The 19,902-nt window shown below is 58.2% G+C and overlaps 1 protein-coding gene across 1 annotated transcript; it reads right to left on the bottom strand.

Moving 5' to 3' along the window:
- Nucleotides 1–1,773: 1,773 nt before the first annotated feature.
- Nucleotides 1,774–19,247, bottom strand: PACSIN1 (protein kinase C and casein kinase substrate in neurons 1). Its single transcript, XM_030315296.1, is given in 15 exon segments — nt 1,774–4,586; nt 4,589–4,633; nt 5,172–5,253; nt 5,255–5,305; nt 5,307–5,364; nt 5,974–6,101; nt 6,197–6,317; nt 6,700–6,884; nt 6,977–7,020; nt 7,023–7,124; nt 7,516–7,758; nt 8,926–9,035; nt 9,037–9,080; nt 9,998–10,128; nt 19,034–19,247. Coding segments are annotated over 14 exon segments (1,338 nt in total). The 5' UTR covers nt 10,061–10,128; nt 19,034–19,247; the 3' UTR covers nt 1,774–4,524.
- Between the last annotated feature and the right edge of the window lie 655 nt (nt 19,248–19,902).

Raw genomic sequence — 19,902 nt, 5'->3', positions numbered from 1 at the left:
CTGGGACCCTGGCCAGAAGTCAGCTCAGCTCTGCTGAACTGGTTTTTTCTCCAGCCTTCTTGACCTGCCCCCAGCCGAGTCCCTGGAGCCACCTGCTTGCAGGTTCCCAGCTCGACCCGAACCTGGAGCGGCTTGGGGTCTGGGCTGGGGCTGGGAGGGAGGAAAGGAAGGGGAATTAGGGGTCAGGAGTGGGGCACAGGAGCTACTCCAGAAAGGAGAGCTGCGGGGGGCTGAGGCAGGTCCCCGCTGTGTGGGTCTGCCACAGTGCACACATCCCCTTGGCAGACACACACCCATCCGGTGACACTTTGTGTGCTGACAGCAAACTTCAGAGTCCTCTTCTTCCTCCTCCGCACACCTGTCCGGCAGAACTCCCTCCAGCCTGCTATTCCCTGACCCTGCTCCCAGGACTCTGCCTGCAGTGCTCCCCACAGCTGCATGGAAGAACCTGCACAAAAGGCAACCTCGTCTTACTAGAAGGCTCTTCTGTTTGCTAAAACCAGGGGCTTGTCACTGGAGGTGGATCTGGGGGAGAAAGGACACAAGGTGGAGAACAGATCACCCGCCATCTCGACCTTTTCCTCCCTGTCCAGAGGCCAAGGGGACAGCAGCAGGGGCAGGGGAGGCGGGGGGGCTGCAGTATATTTGCCTTGAATAATGGGTTTGTGTCAGGGCCCTGCCAGGCTGCCGGGCCCAGAGGGGCCTCAGAGGGACATCCGACCTGACTGGGTGAAGCCAAGGCCGGGGTGCGGGTGAGGACGTGGCGAACTGGCTGCAGAACTCCAGCCCTGGCCCAGAGGGGACCTAGCTGGGGGTGGGGAGGCTGGAGCAGGCTTGGGCAGGGTGTGGGCCCAGCAGGGCACAGCCAAGGGTCCAGAGCCTCGTCCTGCCCACTCCCTCGAGCGATCCTCCAGGAGGAGCCCTCCCAGGGGTCCCACACAGAAATGCTGTCAGAGGACAGGCAGGACACAGAAAAACATGGCATGACCTGGTATCACACCACAGAGAGCCTGGGACTGTGAACAACCAGGAACTACAGGCCTCGGCAGTCACTTTTACAATTTTGATTTTAAAAAATGGGGCTCCTGGGTGGCTCAGCTGGTTGAGTGTCCTGACTTCGGCTCAGGTCATGATCTCACAGTTCGTGAGTTCGAGCCCCGCGTCGGGCTCCATACTGACAGCTCGGAGCCTGGAGCCTGCTTCAGAGTCTGTGTCTCCCTCTCTCTCTGCCCCTCCCCTGCTCATGCTCTGTCTCTGTCTCTCAAAAAAATAAAAATTTAAAACCTGGGGGCACCTGGGTGGCTCAGTCAGTTAAGCATCCGGCTCTTGATTTCCGCTCAGGTCACAATCTCATGGTTCGTGGCACTGGACCCCATGACTCTGATAGCACAGAGTCTGCTTGGAATTCTCTCCCCGTCTGTCCTCCCTCCCCTATTCATGCGTGCTCTCTCAAAATAAAAACATAAAAAAAAAATCCAAACCTATTTAGAGGTCAAAACCTTGAACTTGAGTTTGGGACCCCAAGTATCCCATGCTCTTGGTCAGTGCTCATCACCAGGCACCCAGAACAGTAGGGTCACACCATCTGTCACCCTCCCTGTGCGGCAGGACCCGGGGCCCCGGAAGGTTAAGAGACCAGCCGCCAGCCCACTGGTGGTCAGCCAGGACAGCACGCAGCATGCTGGGCACCATTCCCCCTGACAGACACCCCTGCCACAGAGAACTCTCAGCTCGAGAGACACACAAGACTCAAGAGGACCACATCCAGCCAGGTTGACACAGTTCCGGATTTTATCCACAGTCGTACAATCACAACTGATATATATATATTTGTATTTATATACCTTTAAATTACACAATCATGTACAAAACAGGTGCATTGCTGAGACCACAGCACTTCTCGGAGTTTCACAAGTGTCGGACTAATGGAGTCAGGAAGCCTAGGGCAGCAGATGGCGGGCGGCAGGGCAGCCCTGGTCCCTTGCAGAGCCGGGCTGCAGAACGGTGGTTAACTGGGGACAAAACACATTAGTCGCCGAGCCCCACAGGGCGGCCCGTGCAGCATTGAGGGTGTGGGTAGGGGGCTACAGGAGGTGGTGGGCGCGGCGGGGGCGCGGCCCCCACGCTCGGTGTGAGTGCCCTGACAACCAGCACTGACAGGCGGGGGGGCCAGCCCCTAGAGCTCGGGGGAGGAGGGGGGGACCGCCAGGTAGGAGACCCTCCGTCTCCGGGGTCCTGAGGAGCCTGGGGACCGAGGGAGACTTGGTCCCAAACTGGGCCGTGGAGGTGGTTGCTCAGAAAGGATGGGATTTCAAGTCCCTGCCCGGGGGGTGGGCAGCTGAGTGCTGAAGGGGAAGGTCTGGGGTCCAGCCAGGACCACAGACCCTCCCCAGGTGCTAGAAAGCCACTGGCACAGAGAGGGGGAGCCCAGGCCCCAAGGCGCAGATGTGCCAGTTTCCCTGCCCTTCCAAGGGTGGTGAGGGGCAGAGGCCTCACCCCAACTCCCCCATCTGGAGGAGAGACCCAAGAGGGTTTTGTTCTGGAACTGTGAGGGCGGGGGCTTCCAAAATCTTCTTCAGGCTCCGAGGGGCCTAGGGAACATCTCAGGGCTGCAGTGGATGACCAGAGAGCAGACAGTGACAGGAAAATGGGGTGCTGGGGGTGGTGAGTCTGCCTGTCACCTGGGGGTCCATCATCCCCCCCCCCCTCCAACTCCCCTGGCCCAGTTCAGGCCCCTGCCAGAGTCTCCCAGGATCTCTGCACTGTGAACAAGGGTCAGGGCCTGGAGGATGGGGTCCATGACCTAATAGTAGACTGTCGGGGGAAGAAGCAGGGAGCAAAAGAGACTGAGGGGTGCCAGGGGGCTGGGTACCCACTGTCTTTACCTGGAGGCTGGGAAGGAGGACGGCAGGGGGCAGGGGGCAGGGTGCTGTGGAAGGGGTGGGTGTCTGCAGCGCTGATGCCCAGAAGCAGGGCTCTGCCGGCGCTACCGGAAGTCCCAAGGCCTCACCCTTGAGGCTCCCAAGAGATCCTTCTTCCAGCCATGTCCTCCCACCTCGAGGTTTTGTCCTGCCCTGGTCTGTTTCCCCCGAGCCTCCCAGGGGCCCCCACATATGGGAGAGGCTGGTACCTGGTACTAGTATTTAGTAACCAACACAGCTTCCTTCACCAAACACAGGAAACACTCCAGCTCTGGGCAAGCCTTTGCCTCCCCCCACCCCAAATGTCCTTTAACTGTTACCCAGGCTTAGACATAAGGAGGGGCTGCCAGCAGGGGGATGCTGCTCCAAGGGCAAGGGCGGCTCCAAGGGCAGGGCTGATTGAGGAGGAGGGGACAAGGAAGAAAGGGTGACTGTCCTGCCCCTGAGGGCCCGGGCCCTCCCTCCTGCCAAACCCCTGTCTTCCCATTGGCTGCAGTGTCCCTGATGGGTGCCAGGCTGGAAGCTCCCTCAGACACCGCCCCCCCTCCCCCAGTGTCGTCCCAGACCAGGCGAGAGAGGGGAAGGGCAGGATGGAGGCCACAAGGCTTAGTCTCCTCCGCAGGCTGGCCGAGCCTAGTGCAACTAGGGCTTCAGATGGCATGGAGGGAGAAGGCGGGTGGGCAAGTGCCCCCACCCCCCCCCCGCCCCTAGGAATGGGAGGGAGGCTGCTACAGTTGCCGGCTTTGCCCGGGCTTTGAGGCCCCTCCCTCTGCCTGAGGAACTCATGAGATGGAGGCAGGGTCTCCGCAGGTGACCAGATGTATGGCCCTGAGGAAGAGCCTGCGACCAAAAGGCCAACAGCTGGAAAGAAGGACCCCAGCAGGGTCTTGGTCCCTCAGCTGAGCCTCATCCCAGTGACACTGTCATCAACTCCAGCTCACCCCTGGTCATGTCTGGGGGAGTCCAGGGATCCTGGGAAGCATCTAGGGAGAAGAGAATGAAGGTTCCTCCTCCAGCCCACCAGTCATCAGGGGCGAGGCCAGGAGAAGAAGGTCACTCCCCCGGGCAAAGTGGAAGACTAAAGACTGGGAGGCCCCCCTTCCCTGGGGTCTGGAGGGAGGCCTTTGAGAGTAGGGTGGTGGAGAGGGGAGCATCATGAGGCAGAAGGAAGAGGTCAGAAAACCTAGCCCAGAGAAGAGGAGGGGGACAGGTGCTGGCAGCCTGGGGTGGGGGGTGAGGGGTGTAGTCTGGGGGAGTGAGGCAGGAGAGAAGGGTCCGGGAGACATCCCTCAGGGCTCAGGAGACTCTTTGGTGGGATCTGAAGAGCAATGTTGGAACGTCTCTGTTGGGCTAAGTACTAGGACCCTCGCCTACCCTGGGCCATCACCCCAAGTCCCACCACCCGCCCTGGCCTCCAGGCAGCCCTGCAAATGCTTCTGTCTCTGTATTTTTTGTTTTGTTCTGTTTTGACTTTTAAAAAAATAAAAGCTTGATCGGAAAAATATGTCTGGAACTCTATGGCGAGGGAAGAGGGACAAGAGAGAGAAGGGGAGGGGAGGTGGCGGGTGAGGAGTGAGGGGTGGTGTGAAGGGGAGCAGGGCAGCTAGATGGCCTCCACGTAGTTGGCGGGATAGAGGCCCAGCTGCCCACTGTCCAGCCGCCCGCGCACCATCCCTGCTCGTCCTCCTCGCCCAGCTTGGTGAGCTCATCGCCTAGGAAGGGGACACAGAGGAGCTCATTGACGGGGTGGGGGGGGCGGATGGGGACGCTTAGAGAGAGTTTAGGTAAGCCCTCCAATACTATTATTCTAGGCCCACCCCAATGCCCTCCCATGACTGCCCCAAGCTCGCTCTGAAGATCACCCCAGCCACACCCCCACAACCAAACACCTAACCTGGTGCTGCCCCCCCAGCCAAACAGGCTAATCTGGGTCTAGGTCCTGCCTCCCAAGCCCAGGCCCCGCCTCTGGCTCCCTTTTTCTAATCCTGTCCCTTCTCCAGGCAGCCCCAGCCCTCAGGCCCCCCCCCCACCCTATTCTCAAGTCCCTACTCCAACCCCCTGGCACCCGGTTGCCGCTCTCAAGGCCCTGCCCTTGCACCCTAATTCGTGTCTTAGCTCAGGGGCCAGGACCACCCTCCAGCTTGGCCCCGCCCACGCACAAGGCCCCGCCCCCAGCCGCGTTCCCAGCAAATCCGGGCGTCTCCTGCCTTCACGCCCCACCCCCCCCCAGCCCAGCCCAGCCCACCATACCAGCCTTGAAGCTGAGCTCGTCCTGCTCCTGGCCATCGTAGTCATAGAGTGCCCGCACACGCACTCCCTTGGCGTCGTCCTCCGAAGGGGTTGGAGCCCCCATTGGCCTCATTGCCCCCAAATGGGTTCCCGCCTCTCGTCGTCCGACCATATCGGGATTGCATAAGGCTGGCCCCTGTCGTAGCTGCTAACGCTGAAACACAGCGAGGGGACCCAGCATGAACTGTCCCCCATCCTCCAATCAGAAGCCCTGGCCCCAAATTTCACAAAGACTGGAACAAGGATGGCCTGGTAAGAGGGGCTCCCGGGCCAGCGACCCTCACTGACAGCTCTTGGACAAATGTGAGGCAGGACTATTAGCATTATTACTCAGACCTTGAGTGAGGGGGTGCTGAAAGGGACCCCATGAGAACATCTGAACCCATCATCTTAGAGGGGCACTAGTGGTTAATGAGCTTGACCTCTTTGACATCATATCCTGGCTCTGAGGCTTACTAACTAGCTATGTGACCTTGGGCACAGTCACTTAATCTCTCTGGGCAAAATGCGACTCTTCCATCGGCAAAATGGGACTCTAAACACTTCTCAGAGTTTTGGGAGCTTCAGTGGGTTAATATATGGCACATGCTTACAACAGTGCTGGCACACAGTAGGTGGCTCTCAAAGGATGACCCACCACTACCTTTGAGAGGACCACGGGGTTGCCGTGATTAGATCATTCCTGGTCTTCTGAGGTAAAACTCATGTGCCCCCAGTTTGTGGGTCCCTCTGGCCCCCAGGAAGCTCCCCAGGAGGCACTCACCTGCCACGGTCCCCAGCCTGGGATGTGGACTCCACCACTCCAGTGGCATTGGTCAGCGTCACCCCCTCTGCCTTCTTGGGCTGCTTTTCTTTCTTGGTGGCGGTGTGAGGGAGGTCTGGGTTCCACTCCTGGTGGGCACCAGGGGAGCAGTGAGGCAGGGGGCTGCCCCTGAGGTCCCTTCCAGCCTTCTCTGTCTTCCCTTCCCATCCCCACACCTCCTCACCTCAAACTGGGGCCAGTTCATGGGCATGCCGGGGCCGCTGGTGTTGCGGAACCATCTGAGGTCATCCTGGGCGTCAGCCCCCCGAATAGCCTGCTCCAGCTCCCGGTACACGTGGACATAGCTGTGCACAGGGGAGATCAGGAGTTGGGGGCCAAGGTGCACCATGGCCCCTTCTCATCCTGGCCAGAGGATGAGCCCATTCAGGGGACCAGGGTGCTGGCATGCCCCCAGCTAGGAATCAGCTGGGAGCAATCTCCTTGTGGTCAGCTCCAGCAGGCACCCTCCCCTATCGTCACCTTAGCCACAAATCCATCCATCCAGCGCATTTCTCTAGTGCCTAATCTGTGTTGGCTTGCACCTAGGCGGCCGCTGTATTTGGCGCCTCTTCCTTCTTGGCCCCTGCGGCTCTGCCCACCCTTCCTGTTCCAATAACATGGGGCCCAGGATGCCCGGCACACATTTCTCCCCTCTGCTATGGGTGCCTGTGCCCACCACGCTGCCACGCCCAGCTACCTGCTATCTCGGCAAGGTTGAGGTGACGTTTTATGTCCAGCAGCACCTCCTTGAGGAAGACCAGCCGCTTTTCCTCAAACTGCTGGCACTGTTCAAACACCTGCTCCATGCTCTCCATGTACTGGGGTGTGGTCTTGCCCACGTCGTCCAGCACCTTCTCATACTTCTCCTGCATCTACAGGCCCCAGGGCAAAGGAAGGGTGAGAGCCAGGCCTGCAGCTCCCGGCCACCCCCGACTCCACCCCTCGGACCCCAGCCCGTCGGCACCTTCTGTACATCCTGCTTGCACTTGTCCACTTTGTCCTGCAGCTCTTCTTCTGCTGCGGCGTGACCGACTGCTCCGTCTTGCTATTCATCTCCCGGGTCATGGCCAGCTTCTCCTCTTTGCAGGCCAGATGGTAAGCCTTCTTGCTGCCTCCAGCTGTGGGGACGGGGGGAGGGGAGGTACAGCTCCTGCTTGTAAGCAGGAACCAATGTGGTCGCTCAGCAAGCCCTCCCACCTGCCGGGAGCAGTGGACACACGTTCCTAAGAGGCAGGAGGGGTGCAGGCCCTAGCTCCAGGTATAGGGAGCAGTGCCCACCCATGCGTGGATTACCCCCACCTGGCACCGCCTGCTGCCCCTACGGACGCCCTCCCTTTGGGCACTGAGGTGCCCGCCCCACCTGTGGATATTTCTTCCTACGAGGCTGTGGGGCTCCCAGCGGGCGGTGCACTGCCCACCCCATCTGTAGAGTCTCTCCCTCTGATCAGATCGTCCCTCTGAGCTCAGCTGCCCACCCTTGACCCTTCTGCAGCAGCCACCCACTGGGCACCTCCTTCATCTTCTTGGCCCAGGGCTTCTGGGCTTTGCGGAAGCCGTCCTCAGCCTCCTTGGTCTCCTTGAAGCCGCCCATGATCTGCTTGTGATAGGCATCCTTCTGCCAGTTCTTGACCTTCTCCAGGTCCTCGTTCAGCAGGTTGTTCTTCACTTCCTGGTGCAGTTCGCTCACCTTGTCCGCCTCCGTCATGATGGCACCCCAGGCCCGCTCCAGGCTGCCATACTGTGGGCCTGAGGAAATGGTCATGGGGTCACGAGGCCCTCATTGCCCCCTGCCCAGAGGCCTCCTTCATGCCTCTTTTCTCTGACGCTTTCCCCATACACGCCATGGGCGCAGAAATGCCCTCCTCTGCCCTCTTTATAGTTTTTCCTGTCCTTCAGGGCCCAACTACCTCCTCTGGGAAGACTTCTCTGACTGCTCTATTCTCACAGACTTCGGCCTGCAGCCCTCACAGAATTCTTCTTATAGCATCTACCTCTGTGCCTACTCCCTATCTTCTCCTGTCAGCTCGTGAGTCCCATGGGGCAGCCTGCACCCCGTGAGTTCTCACAAGCCCAGCACAGCACCAGGCACACAGTAGGTGCTTCAGGAATGTTGACTGTTACAACTGAAGAACCAGCTGGTGACAGATGCCAAGAGGCCACCGGGACCAGTCATGCCAGTCATTTGTTCCTCCGTGTATTGGGGATCAACTCTGTGCCAGGCACTGTGCTGGGCAGTGTGGGCTCAGCCCCTGCCCTCATGGGGTTTAGAGACTCGTGGAAGAGAAAAAAAATGTTAACAAATACATGTAAACCCCAAGCTGAAATTGTTCTAGATTGAAGGAATTGAGAGCCAGGACAACTAAATGCGGTAATGTGATTCTGGATTGGCTCCCAGACCAGCACAAACAAATTTGCATATGGGTGATATTAAATGTCCCGAATTTGATAGTTGAACTATGGTTATGTAAGCAAATGTTCTTACTCTTGGGAGATACGTGAAGGATTTAAAGTGGCATGCGTCCCACTTACATGATTCAGAACACATATGCACAACGGAAAGAGGAACTGGGAAAACAAATGTAGTAAAATTTTAACTGGCGAATCTGGTTGAAGACTAGAGTTCTCTCTACTATTCTTGCAACTTTTCCCTAAGTTAAAATTATTTTGAAATAAAAAGGTTGTTTTGTTTTGTTCTGTTTAATCCAACCTAAAATTGTACAAAGTCGTGTTGAACAGGGACAGGGAAGACCTGGCTTGGTTTGGGAGGGTCAGAGTGCAGTGTGGGGACGGTGCCTCCAAAGGGCCCGTGGCCCGGGGTGCAAGTGCATCCAGGTGGCTGGGCGCTCCCAGAACCCGGGCCTGTGGGGAGCCCGTTAGGGCCTGGGCGAGGCGCACGGGGTGGGCATGGGGCACCTTTCTCGATGAGCTGGCGCCAGCGCTTGGCCCAGTCGGTGAGCTGCTGCGCGTACGCCTTCTCGATCTTGGCGCGCTCCTGCACGCAGTTCATCAGGTCGTTGCACAAGCTGTCCGTCATCGATGCGCTTCACCGTCCGCTTGTAGTTCCCCACCTGGCGGCCAAGGAGCGAGCACGACTCCCGCGGGCTCCCCGCCTCCCCGCCCCGCCCGCCCAGGACACCGCGTCCTGCAGGGGCGCCCGCCACGGCCACCTTCCCACCTTCGCCGCCTGGCCGCCCCGCGGGAGCGCACTGGGGGCTCCCCACCCTCTCATTTTCGGGGGCCCCAGCACCCTGCATCATACCCGACACTCCCTCACCCCACTCTAAACATAATTTCCTCGCTGCCACAAAGTGCGGGATTTTGATCATTTGGACCCAAACTAGAATGAATTATTCATCTTGTTCTTGTGAGCTCAATGTATCATATTTATAGAGTCATGTAAGTGTTGAGTTGAGCTGCAGCTTCTTGACATAATATTATGTTTTGTAGACATCTCATTAAACACTTATTAATTTAGGTTTGGCAGTTCTCACTTTGGGTTTTGGAAGCCAATCGAACATTTTATTTCTTGGTCTCAAATAGTTTGGGAGGCTCCTGAAACGCTGGCTCTAGTCTTGCCTCCACGTCTTTGTTGCTGGGGGGGGGGGGCTTCGGGAACGCATGCCACAGGGTAAGGGCAGGGGCTGCTGTAAAAGCCTGTGTAAGCTGTAGAGCTCTGTACCTGCCTTCGTGAAGCGTCAGGCCTCTGAGCGAGGCCCCCAGAGCAGACGGTCAGGAGGGGGCCTGTTCCACATCATGAAACACTATAGGATCTCTCCGGTGCAGGTTGGGGCAGAGGGGCTCTGGGCTTGGTGGGCAGTAGCCTTACCCCACTTCATGGCTACAGCCGGCCCACTGAACACCAAGGGCTTTGGAGGGACCCGAGGGGCTGGGGAGCAAGCCCTGAGGTTGTGGGTGGGTGGGAGCCTGGGCCGCCACAAGGCCAGGCTGTCTGGTCCCCAGGACCTGGGGAGCATCAAAGCCTCACCTCCCAGAAGCTGTCAGTGGTCTCCTCCGGAGCTAGCGAGGCCTCGTCGTAGGAGCCGGACATGGTGCAGCCGAGGGGGGGGGGGACAGGTGGGAGTGCAGCGGTGGTCAGCAGGCTGGGCTGTTCATGCGCTGGGAGCAGGAGAGAGATCCCTGCAGAAGGGCGAAGCGCCCCACGGGCCCCGTTCTAGGCCTGGGCCCCCAACTTGCTGTGAGGATGAGGGCTCCACAGGCTTGAGCCTTGCACTGGGATGGGGACTTCCTGTCCGGGGACTGGCTCACCGTCCCTAGGGTAACCCCAAGAGTCACCTTGTGGCACCCCTCGTGCGCACCCCCCCAACCTCTCCTCCACAAGCCCTCCACTCCATATCCTCGCCCTCCCTCTCCCCCAAATCCATCCTCCAGCTCCAGTGTGGCACCTCTTCTCAAAAGCCTGCCCCACCACCAGGACCAAGGCACGCACAACTGTTTCGTGCTCCTGGAGTCGGTGCTAAAAGTTAGAGCCCCCCGATTACATATTTCCTTTATATAAACCTGCAGTTTGCCTCATAGACACACATGGCTCCTCAAAGCCAGCAATGAGGCTAGTCTTTAGGCATGTCTGCACCCCCTCCCCAGGGCCTGGCACCCTGTAGGGCCCACTTGAGGCTCAATGAACCCCAGCTGGCTTCTCAATCTGCCCACGTTGGCATTGACCCCACCCTGATCCACCCAAACCCTTGCACCAGGCCACATAGCAACCCCCAAGCTCTCCCACCCAGCAGAGTCCCTGATCTCAGCCCCTAGAACCTCCCCAAATCCCTTACCCAGAGCCCGGGCCTAAGTGCCCTGGAAGCTGGCAACACAGCTTTGTCCCATCTCTGGTCCAGGCTGGGCCCCTGCAAATCGCTCTTTTGGCTGCCCTGATGCCCAGCTTCAAAAGCCTCCATTAGCCACTTACATGTCTCCTTACGAGTCCCAGACATGTGGCTTCCCGCCCTACAGGTCAGACCACTGTGATCTGTGTGAGTATCGGAGCGGCTACGTGTGGCCTGGATCTGTCGGCAGGCATCACGGCTGTCCAATCTAGGCCGTGTGCTGCCCCAGGGCTGGGGACGCTGCCCGATTCCCATCCCCCATCCAGGCTTCACTGCCACCCCACGCAAGAATAGCTCAGTAGTCAGGAGACAGAGCCCAGAGGGCCAGGCACCTGGTCTTCAAGGGGCAGTGAGGCCTGCAGCCTCAGACAGGGGACGCCCGGGGGATGCTTCCCTGTCTGCACTGCAGTCTCAGGGACCCTGCCCAATGAGGATCCTGGGGAGGGCTGGCCTCTGGAAAATTCAGTCCATCCTGGGGGCTCAGGGATGCCCAGCCCTTATAGCAGCTGACCTTCAGGCCCGGGCAGATGGCACCAACATGCGAGGATCCTTGGTCAAGGATATCCCTCCCCTCTCTGGCCTCAGTCTCCCTATCTGTCCAGGGCCCTGTTCCCCAGTGCTGCCTCCTCCTTGCTCCCCCTACGCACTAAGGAAGATTTTGTTCCTTTCCCCTTAGCAAAACCTCAGACTTCCCCACAAACTCGTGCATGGCGGGGCGGGTAGGAGGAAAGTTGCTTAGAATTCATCAAGGGACAAAGAAATGTGTCTGAATTTTTTTTTCCTTCTGAATTGGGCACGGTTCACTTACAAGGCAGTACTCCCCTCACGAAGAGCACTGCATGTAGACATGGGAAAGCAAAAGGCATATTTAATGAAGGACTCTCAGCCAGGTTAGGTAAGTATCCCTGGGGCCAGAGCCCCACCTAGAACCCGTAAAGTCATACAGAACTATGCTCTTCGGGATCCAGATAAAGCACGGCCATCAGCAGGCGGCGGTGGGAGCAGGGGGTGAGGGTGCAGGCGTGTCTGCATGAGAGTCCACCCCAGGAAGTGGGGAAGTGACTTGATTAGCCTTGACTAGGGGATGGGGGTGTGACGGCGTCTCCCCTCCCCACTCCAGAGGCACACCTCCCTCACCCCGCAATGCTGCTCCCAGGAAGTCACCTTCCAGCCAGCGGGCAAACCGATGACGCCTAATTTCATGTGCTGCAGCCCTACTTGTAAAAGCTAAAGGCTGGACACATCCCAGATGCTCGTCCAGGGGACTGCGTAAGTAAATGATGCTGCAGGCGTGCCAGGGAACACTCCCCAAGCTGTGGCACTGCAACAAACCAAGAAGGGTGCAGAACAGTGAGCCTGCAGATGCTTCCATTTGTATAGGAGGAAATGCATATGCAAGGAACACTTCTGGAAAGCTGGTAGTGGTGGCTGCCTTCGGGAACTGGGTGGCTGGGGGACATGATGGGAAGGAGATTTTTAAGTCGGTCCTTTATGCCTTTTAAATTTTGCCTTGTGTGCATAAATTGCACTTTTTTTTTTTTTTTTTTAAACCTTCCGGCCCCTGTCGAGGAGGAGAGCTGAGGGATCTGAGAGCCAGGACCCAGAGGGCGCTGGAAATACAGAGCAAGGGGACAGTACAGCTAAGACCTGGTGGTCAGGCTAGACGGGAATACACAATGGTGGAGACCAATCTCCACTTTGTCCAGACCCTGGGGGGAGTGGGAGGACTTGCTGGGGTCCCTCCCTCAGTGCAGGCAAGTCACGGTCTCCGGGGTCCCAGCTGAGGTGGCACATATAACAGAAATAGCTCTAGCCTTGGGGTCCCTGCTCTGTCACCAAACTGCTGTGTGACCCTAGGCAATTCACGTGACTTTGTTGGGCCTTCTGGGAAATGAGGATGATATCAGTAGCTGCCATCACTGAAAACGGTGCATCTCCTAGAGTCAGGAAGCCGGTGTGGCCGGCATCTGTTGTGCCCGTGGGCAAGCGCGATACGCTCTTAGAAGTACCCACCAAATGGGCACGATGCCCGTCTGACTTTTCTCCCCGGTGGCTGTAAAGCTATCGTGGTCCTGCAAGCCCTTTATCATTGATAATAATAACTGGCATTTATGGAGCACATACTTGGTGCCAAGGACCATTCATGTGTCTTAACTCATCAAATCCTGCCAGCAACCCTAGACGGCAGGTGCTACTATGGCCCCCACGTTTCAGAGAGCCCAGAGGCTGGGACGGCTGAGAGATGAGACTTGTCACTCTCATTACTGATTTGTCACCATTGCTGGAGAGGGGGTAGTCCCACGGAGAGGGAGGGAGGCTGCTGTTGTAGAGCCAGGGAAGGGGGGTCTTTCTCGCCCACAAAGATGGTATAGCCCTCAGCATGCTGAACAGGGGGCACGGCCTCTGCTCCAGCCCTACCACTTACCAGGGGGATCTCAGTCGAGTCCTGTCACGAGGTCTGGGCGAGTCTCATGTGACACTCAAGTGATAAAAGGGTAGTAAGCTCTTATTGAAACATATAGACCGTTATGGAAGTGTGAAGTTTTCATGTTGGCCTTGACCTTTCCTCTAGGGAGAGAGGAGCCCTAGGGTGAAAGGGGTCCCTCCTCAGGCCCCAGCTGCCTTTAAAAGACCCTGGAGGTGGGGGCCTCGGTCATGTTCTGTCTGCCCCTGGCTTGAATAAGGGACAGAGGAATTAAGAGCATAAGCCCAGAGAGGGCAGGCCTGCTGTGGCCAAAGGCGGCATGTGGATTCCTACATACATTGCGAGTTACTAACAGTCACAGGCCTTGAAGTCACCCTAGCCCTTTTCACTTCCAACCACCAGCCAACCCATCAGCAGATCCTCTGCTCTCAACCACCCTGGTCCCACCCTCATCACTGTCCCCAGTGGCCTCTTCACTGGCCTTCCTGCCTCTGACTTTGTGTCCCTCACCTCCGCTCCACTCCAGTCTGTTCCCTGCTATAGCAGCCAGGGGGATGCTGCTAATACCTAGGTCAGATCCCACTACTGCCCTTCTCAGAATCCTCTTGTGACTCCCCACTTCCTCCAAGTAAAAGTCTAATTCCTTCCCAGGAGGCCCTGCAACTCCTCCTGCTCCATCAACCTCCTTGCTGTTCTAACCCCAGGGCCTTTGCACTTGCTAGGAATGCCACCCCCCCCACCACAGATTTCCAGGTCTGCTCAAATGTCATGACCTTCCCTTATCTAACTTGACACTCTTTCCCACCCTCCAGCATTCTCCTCTCTTTCCTCTCTTTATTGTTCTTTCTCCACAGCACATGTTACCATATGCCAGGCTCCCAACATTACAGCATTCATCATATTTGTGTCTTCTTCTCTCACTGTAATGTCGGCTTGCTAAGATCAGTGGTTTTTGTCTGTCTGGTTCTCTGCTGTATTTCCAGCATCCAGAGCAGTGCCTGACACATAGTTAAGTGCACAGTGTTTCTGTCGAATGAATGAAAGCACATTCTATTCATTCATTAAATGGCAGAAACACTGAATTCTGTACCTCAGAGCCAAACATAGTCCCCTGCATACAGTAGGTGCTCAATATATGTTGATAATGATGGTGACACAACCAAAAGCCAGACTCTCACAACAGGAGGGCTCCCAGATCCCACCTGTCCTCTGTTCCCAGACCCTGTGCTTCTCCTGGTATCCCCTTCCTGTCCTCTAGGCCAACCCTCAGGGTCCAGTTCCAGAGTCTCTTCCTCCCTGATCCCCTATGACGATTCTGCCCTCAGGGTGGCGCACTCCCTCCTCAGGGAGCCACAGTCCACAGACAGAAGAGGCTGTTCCAGGGGCGCTCAGTCAGTTAAGTGTCCGACTTCAGCTCAGGTCATGATCTCACGGCTTGTGAGTTCGAACCCCGCATCAGGCTCTGTGCTGACAGCTCAGAGCCTGGAGCTTCTTCAGATTCTGTGTCTTTCTCTCGCTCTCTGCCCCTCCCCCCACTCATACTCTGTCTCTGTCTCTCAAAAATAAATAAGCATTAAAATTTTTTTTTTTTAAAGAGGCTGTTCCATTATCCCTCTTCACTCTCCCTGTATATCAATAATGACGCCATTATTGAGTACCTGCTATGTGCCAGCCTCTTCGTGCACTGTATCCCCCCAGCCCCCATCCTCACCACAGCCCACGGAGATGGGCAGCGACTCCCCTGCCTTCTCTGAGACTCGGAGAGGTGAAATGACCTGTCTAAGGTCTCACGCAGGGAGGACACAGAGTTCAGATCCAGACCCGGGATGAGTCCTTCCCCTGCCCTCCCTGCCCCCACCACCAGCTGTCCCGGGGCAGAGCAGCACTCCATGGGTGTCACCCGGGCTCCGGCCTAAGACATTCTCCTGAGGGAGCGGCTCAGCTCAAACCTGGGCGGGGCCATGGGAAGCCAGAGCCGCCTCCTCCTCCTCACCCAGGGTGGGTCTCAGGCCCCACGAGCGAACATTCCGGGCCAAAGCCCCGTTCCTCACGTTAGCCCGAGATAGACGGGCTCACCGTGCCTGACCTGGGGCCACGCCGGGACTCTTGCCAGCCTCTCCTGGGGCTTCAGCTGCAGCAGGAGGGCTCAGGTCAGCTGTATGTGCTGTCCTTCTCCTCCTCCTCCCTGTGATGCATACCCCCTTCCTCACTCCAGTTTCTACCCGCTTGGCTCACACCTTCCCTCCTGCCCTGGGGTGCAGCTGTCCTATCGCTCATCACTCCCCAAACCAAAATAACCCTGCTTCCCCCAAGGGCCAACTCAGCCCCACCCCCTCCAAGAAGCCTTCCCTGAATACCCCAGCCCTCACCTATCTCACCCCCACACCCTGGTGCAGTTCTTGGTCACCCTGCCAGGAAGCGCACCTTGCTGGTTCTCTCCCGACACGTAGAGGAAATCCTGCTGTATTAGCACGGTGGTTTGAGAGCGCTGCCTGTGGGGCCAGACAGAACAACCGAGTTCAAAACCCGGCTTTGCCACTTGCTGGCTGGTGACCTCGGTAAGTTGCTTACACGCTCTGTGCCTCAGTTTCCCCATCGGCAAAATGAAGGTGATGATACCAGCTACCCCATGGGGTTATTGTGCCAGAAGCATTATTGTCACAGGTATTACTGCCTATGCTTCTTCCAAAGCAGGAGACCCTCAGCTCCCTGGATGACTTCACACCCCCTTCTCCTCTCTGTGGGCTAACACCCCCCGTAGACCTTTCCTGAAGACTGACTTGTGTCCCCACCAAACCCAAATGTTAATATTTTACCCTCCTCCCCAACGTGACTGTGTTTAGAGATAGGGTTTTGAGGAGGTGATTAAGGTTAAATAATGTCATAACGGTGGATCCCGATCTAATAAGATTGGTGTCCTTATAAGAAGAAAAGAGAGATCCGCTTTCTCCCTACATGCCCGCACTGAGGAGAGTCCATGGGGGGACACAGCGAGAAGGCAGCCAACTGCAAACCAAAGAAAGGCTCACCAGGAACCCAATAGGCCAGTACCCTGACCTTGGACTTCTGGCCTCTGGAACTATGAGAAATAGATACCCATTGTTTAAGCCCCGCCACCCCCCCCCCCCCCCAACCAGTCTATGGTATTTTGTTATGGCAACCTGAGCTAAGACACCCTTCCAATAGCCTTCTGTGACTCACCTGGGACCCCCAGGTCTCCAGGTGACCTGTGAAAAGGAGACCCCAGGCCTGGCTTCCTCTTGCTTTCTCTTTGGGGATAAAATCCAGCCCCCCCCCCCCCCAAGTTCCATCTCCTCTATGGTGAGGTGGTAGGGAGGAAAGAAGAGGCTGGAAACACAAAGCAGGAAACCAGAGGAGACAGAGCTTGGGTCTCAATTGAGGCTGGAGGGCCCCAGAGAGACCCAGGGCAGAGGGAACCAGGTAGGCTCGTCCTAGCCAGAAAATGGTTAAAGCCAACAAGCCACGTGGCTGGCCTCTCCTCCCCTCCTCCCTCGACTCCAACCTTTGGCCTTTACCCTCTCTACCCTCTCCTTCTTCCGCCAGCCCCAGACCCCCTCTCTCTCCTCCAGAAACTCATCCCTAAAGGCAGTCGCCACCCTGCACCACACCCCCTGCCCCGCTCCAGGCAAAGAGGAGGAAGCATCTCATTCGGCCTGTTCATCTCCAGGGAGCCTCTAGGACTGTTCCAGTGCTGGTGTCGCGCAGCAGGCTCCACAGGGAGGTGTCTCCTTGCTCGCTAGGTGGTGACAACAGTTAAGAGAAAAGTTAGGCAGGGTATGAGGGGGCAGGAGCAGCCCTCAAGCGATGGTGGGGTGTGTGGGGGAGGGGAGATGGTGTATACACGCACCAGCCCTCCACCCTCCCCTGGGCTAAGCCTGGGGTCCTCCAGTGGCTCCAGAGGTCCCCAGTGGGATTGAGCCCTAGTTATCCACAGTGAGAACTGGCTCCCTGTCTCGCCTACACATTCGCAGTCTTTCCAAAGCCACCTCTCAAACGAGCCTCTCTCATGGTATCCTTATCTCAGGGTCAGCTTCCTGGGGAGCCCAAACGGAAACCCCACAGGTGAGGAGGCAGGAGCTAGGGCTGCTGATGGGCAGGCCCCTGCCCTCGCTGTTCTGGGTACCTCTCTCTCCTTGAGACCGGTCATCCCACACTCGGCTCCTCTGAGAGGGTCGGTCCTGTCCTGAGCCTTCTGCATCCGTGGCCTCCCAGAGGGCAGGGCCAGGTGTGGACGGCCTGGGGAAGGGACAGCTCCTTCCAGGCCTCACCGGTCCCCCTGTTCTGGCTGGGATGGAGGCCGGCCCAGCTGTAGAAGGTAAGGCAGGACAGATGCCTGTCCCAGGCCCTGGTGGGGAGGGAGGGTCTCTAGCTCCCCGCAAAGGAGAGAGAAGAGAAGGGGTGGTGGGGTTCAGAGGAGCTGGGAGCGGATTGAGACAGTATATCCGGGTTACTTGGCTGCTGGCTCCAGGGAGATGTACATTCCCCACCTTGTCTGGCCTTCTCACTCCCAGGCCCTTCGCCCCAAAGCAGAAGCCCCCTGTGCCTAGCATTCAGCAGGTGCAACTAACGTTTGCAGAAATGAACGAGCCATGTCAGCTTCTTGGTGAGTATTCCCCACCCCGTCACAGGCCCAAGGATCCCTTCTCGGCCCCTGCATGAGCTACTCTGACCCCCAGGGCCCAGGGAAATGGGGAGCCCCATATTGTGGTCCCAGCAAAGGACCCGGCCAAGCTCTCAGGGTGTGCTGGGGAAGGAGGCGGACCCAGGGTCACACACACCAGTCTCCTGCCCTTCTCAGGCTAGGATCTCTTCCCCATGGCATCCAAGGCCCTTCAGCTCTATCCCAGGGCAAACCTGGACCGGGTGCCACTCACCCCCTGCACTGGCGCAGGCCCTAACCTGTCCTTTCAGTGCCCAGATGTTAGAGTGCGGCCCAGGTCCTCCCTGGGCCCCAGCCCCGCCCCCTCCTGAGCACCGGGCAGAGGTTCCTCCGCAGTGCCCGAGCTCCCCAGCAGCAGCTGAGTCTGTCCCCAGGAGCAATGCAGCAGAGGGACAGAGTGGGGGGGAGGGAGAGCCATAGGCACCCCCACCCGATCCCCCAACATGGAACCCTGGGCTTGCTGAGGATGGCACAAGGGTCCCTTGGGAGATCTAGGGATCTAGGTCTGCAGGGAGAACAAGGAAGGAAAAGGCCCGAGCTTGGGGAGAAGGAGAAAATGCCTCTTGTCTGAGCAGGGGGCTCTGAGCCCAACGCCTGAGATCATCTGGGGCCGGCACAGAGGCAGCTGGTGTGGAGGGTGGGATGTGGGTACGCTGTTCCCAAACGGCCAGGGCCTAGCAGTGCCCTGAGTGGGGGCAGGGGCATTCTTACCTCTCTAGCCTCAGCCTGGGGAGGGGGAGCACTGTGGGTCCCCGGAAGCTCCAGCCCCCCTCAGCCCACTTCCCCCAGAGAGGGGAACATTTCTACAGTCTGGACCTGTGGCGGTGGTGGAGAGAGGGACAGAGGGGCAGAGGAGGAAGGCGGCAGTGGGACGGTCCTCCTGTGGAGGAGGATCCTGATTCTGAAGAGGGCCTCCCGGGATCCAGGCTGCTCCCACCCAGGTCCACTGGCTCTGCCTGTATGCCTCCCGCCAGGTGCGGCTGGTAGGAAGGCAGGGGCAGCTGGGGGTGGGGGTGGGGGTGGGGGGCACTCTCCATGCAGCCTCTTCCAGCTGTCCCCATCGGGGATGCCTACCTGGGCCTGTCTGGGCACCAAGCCAGGGGCAGGTAGGAGCTCACTGCCCCCGCTGGGCCAGGCCAGGGCCGGAGGGGCTGGCTGTCCTCCTCCTTCTCCGTGGTGGCGGGCAGGGAGGGGGCCTGGTGCCCGGGCTGGGGGCTCTGTCCTCCCGGGTTCCCTCCACCGCTGGCTCAGGAAGGCAGCAGAGCCAGAACTGCAGAAGCCAGCTCCCCGCCCCCCCTCGCTGCCTCCTCCCCTCCCTCCTCCCGACCCGCCTCCTTCTCCAGCCACCCACCTCCTTCTGCTCGTTTCTATGGCAACCAGGCAATGCCGCACAGCCTCCCTCCCTCCCAGACACCAGGGGACGCCCGCCTTCCACGCTTGCTTCTTCGAGAGGACATCAACCCGGGCGGGGCGCACACACTTCACCTTGGAGATGCCAGTGAGCACAGGGGCTCGCCAGGCCACCCTTGACTGTGTGGGGGACCCTGCTCCAGCCCCTCTCCTCTCTTTCTCCCCAAGACCCTCCCTCCCAACATCCCTTCGAGACACTGCAAGCGGCACCTGCCCTTGCCCTTGCCTCAGGTCCTTAAACTTCACTGCCTGCTGCTCTGTAAACATTTGTTTACTTGATCATTTATTCTCACCCAGTCAGCCCTCGCAATTTTATTTTGAGCCTCTTCTGGGTCAGGCCGAGGATGAGATGCTTGTCTACAGTCTCATCCTCTGAGAATCCATACCCATTTTACAGATGGGAAACTGAGGCCCACGGTAGTAAAACAACCTGCCTGAGCATCTAAGGCTCCTGGGCTGGTTATTGGCAGTGAGGCCTTGTGATTCCAACCCCCACGGGCCACAGCTATCACCCACCCCTCAGAGCAAACAGC

The sequence above is a fragment of the Lynx canadensis genome, chromosome B2 (assembly GCF_007474595.2).
Source record: "Lynx canadensis isolate LIC74 chromosome B2, mLynCan4.pri.v2, whole genome shotgun sequence".
NCBI classification, from domain to species: Eukaryota; Metazoa; Chordata; class Mammalia; order Carnivora; family Felidae; genus Lynx; species Lynx canadensis.
Note: the sequence above shows the minus strand (reverse complement) of the source record. Positions and strands in the feature narration are given on the sequence as shown.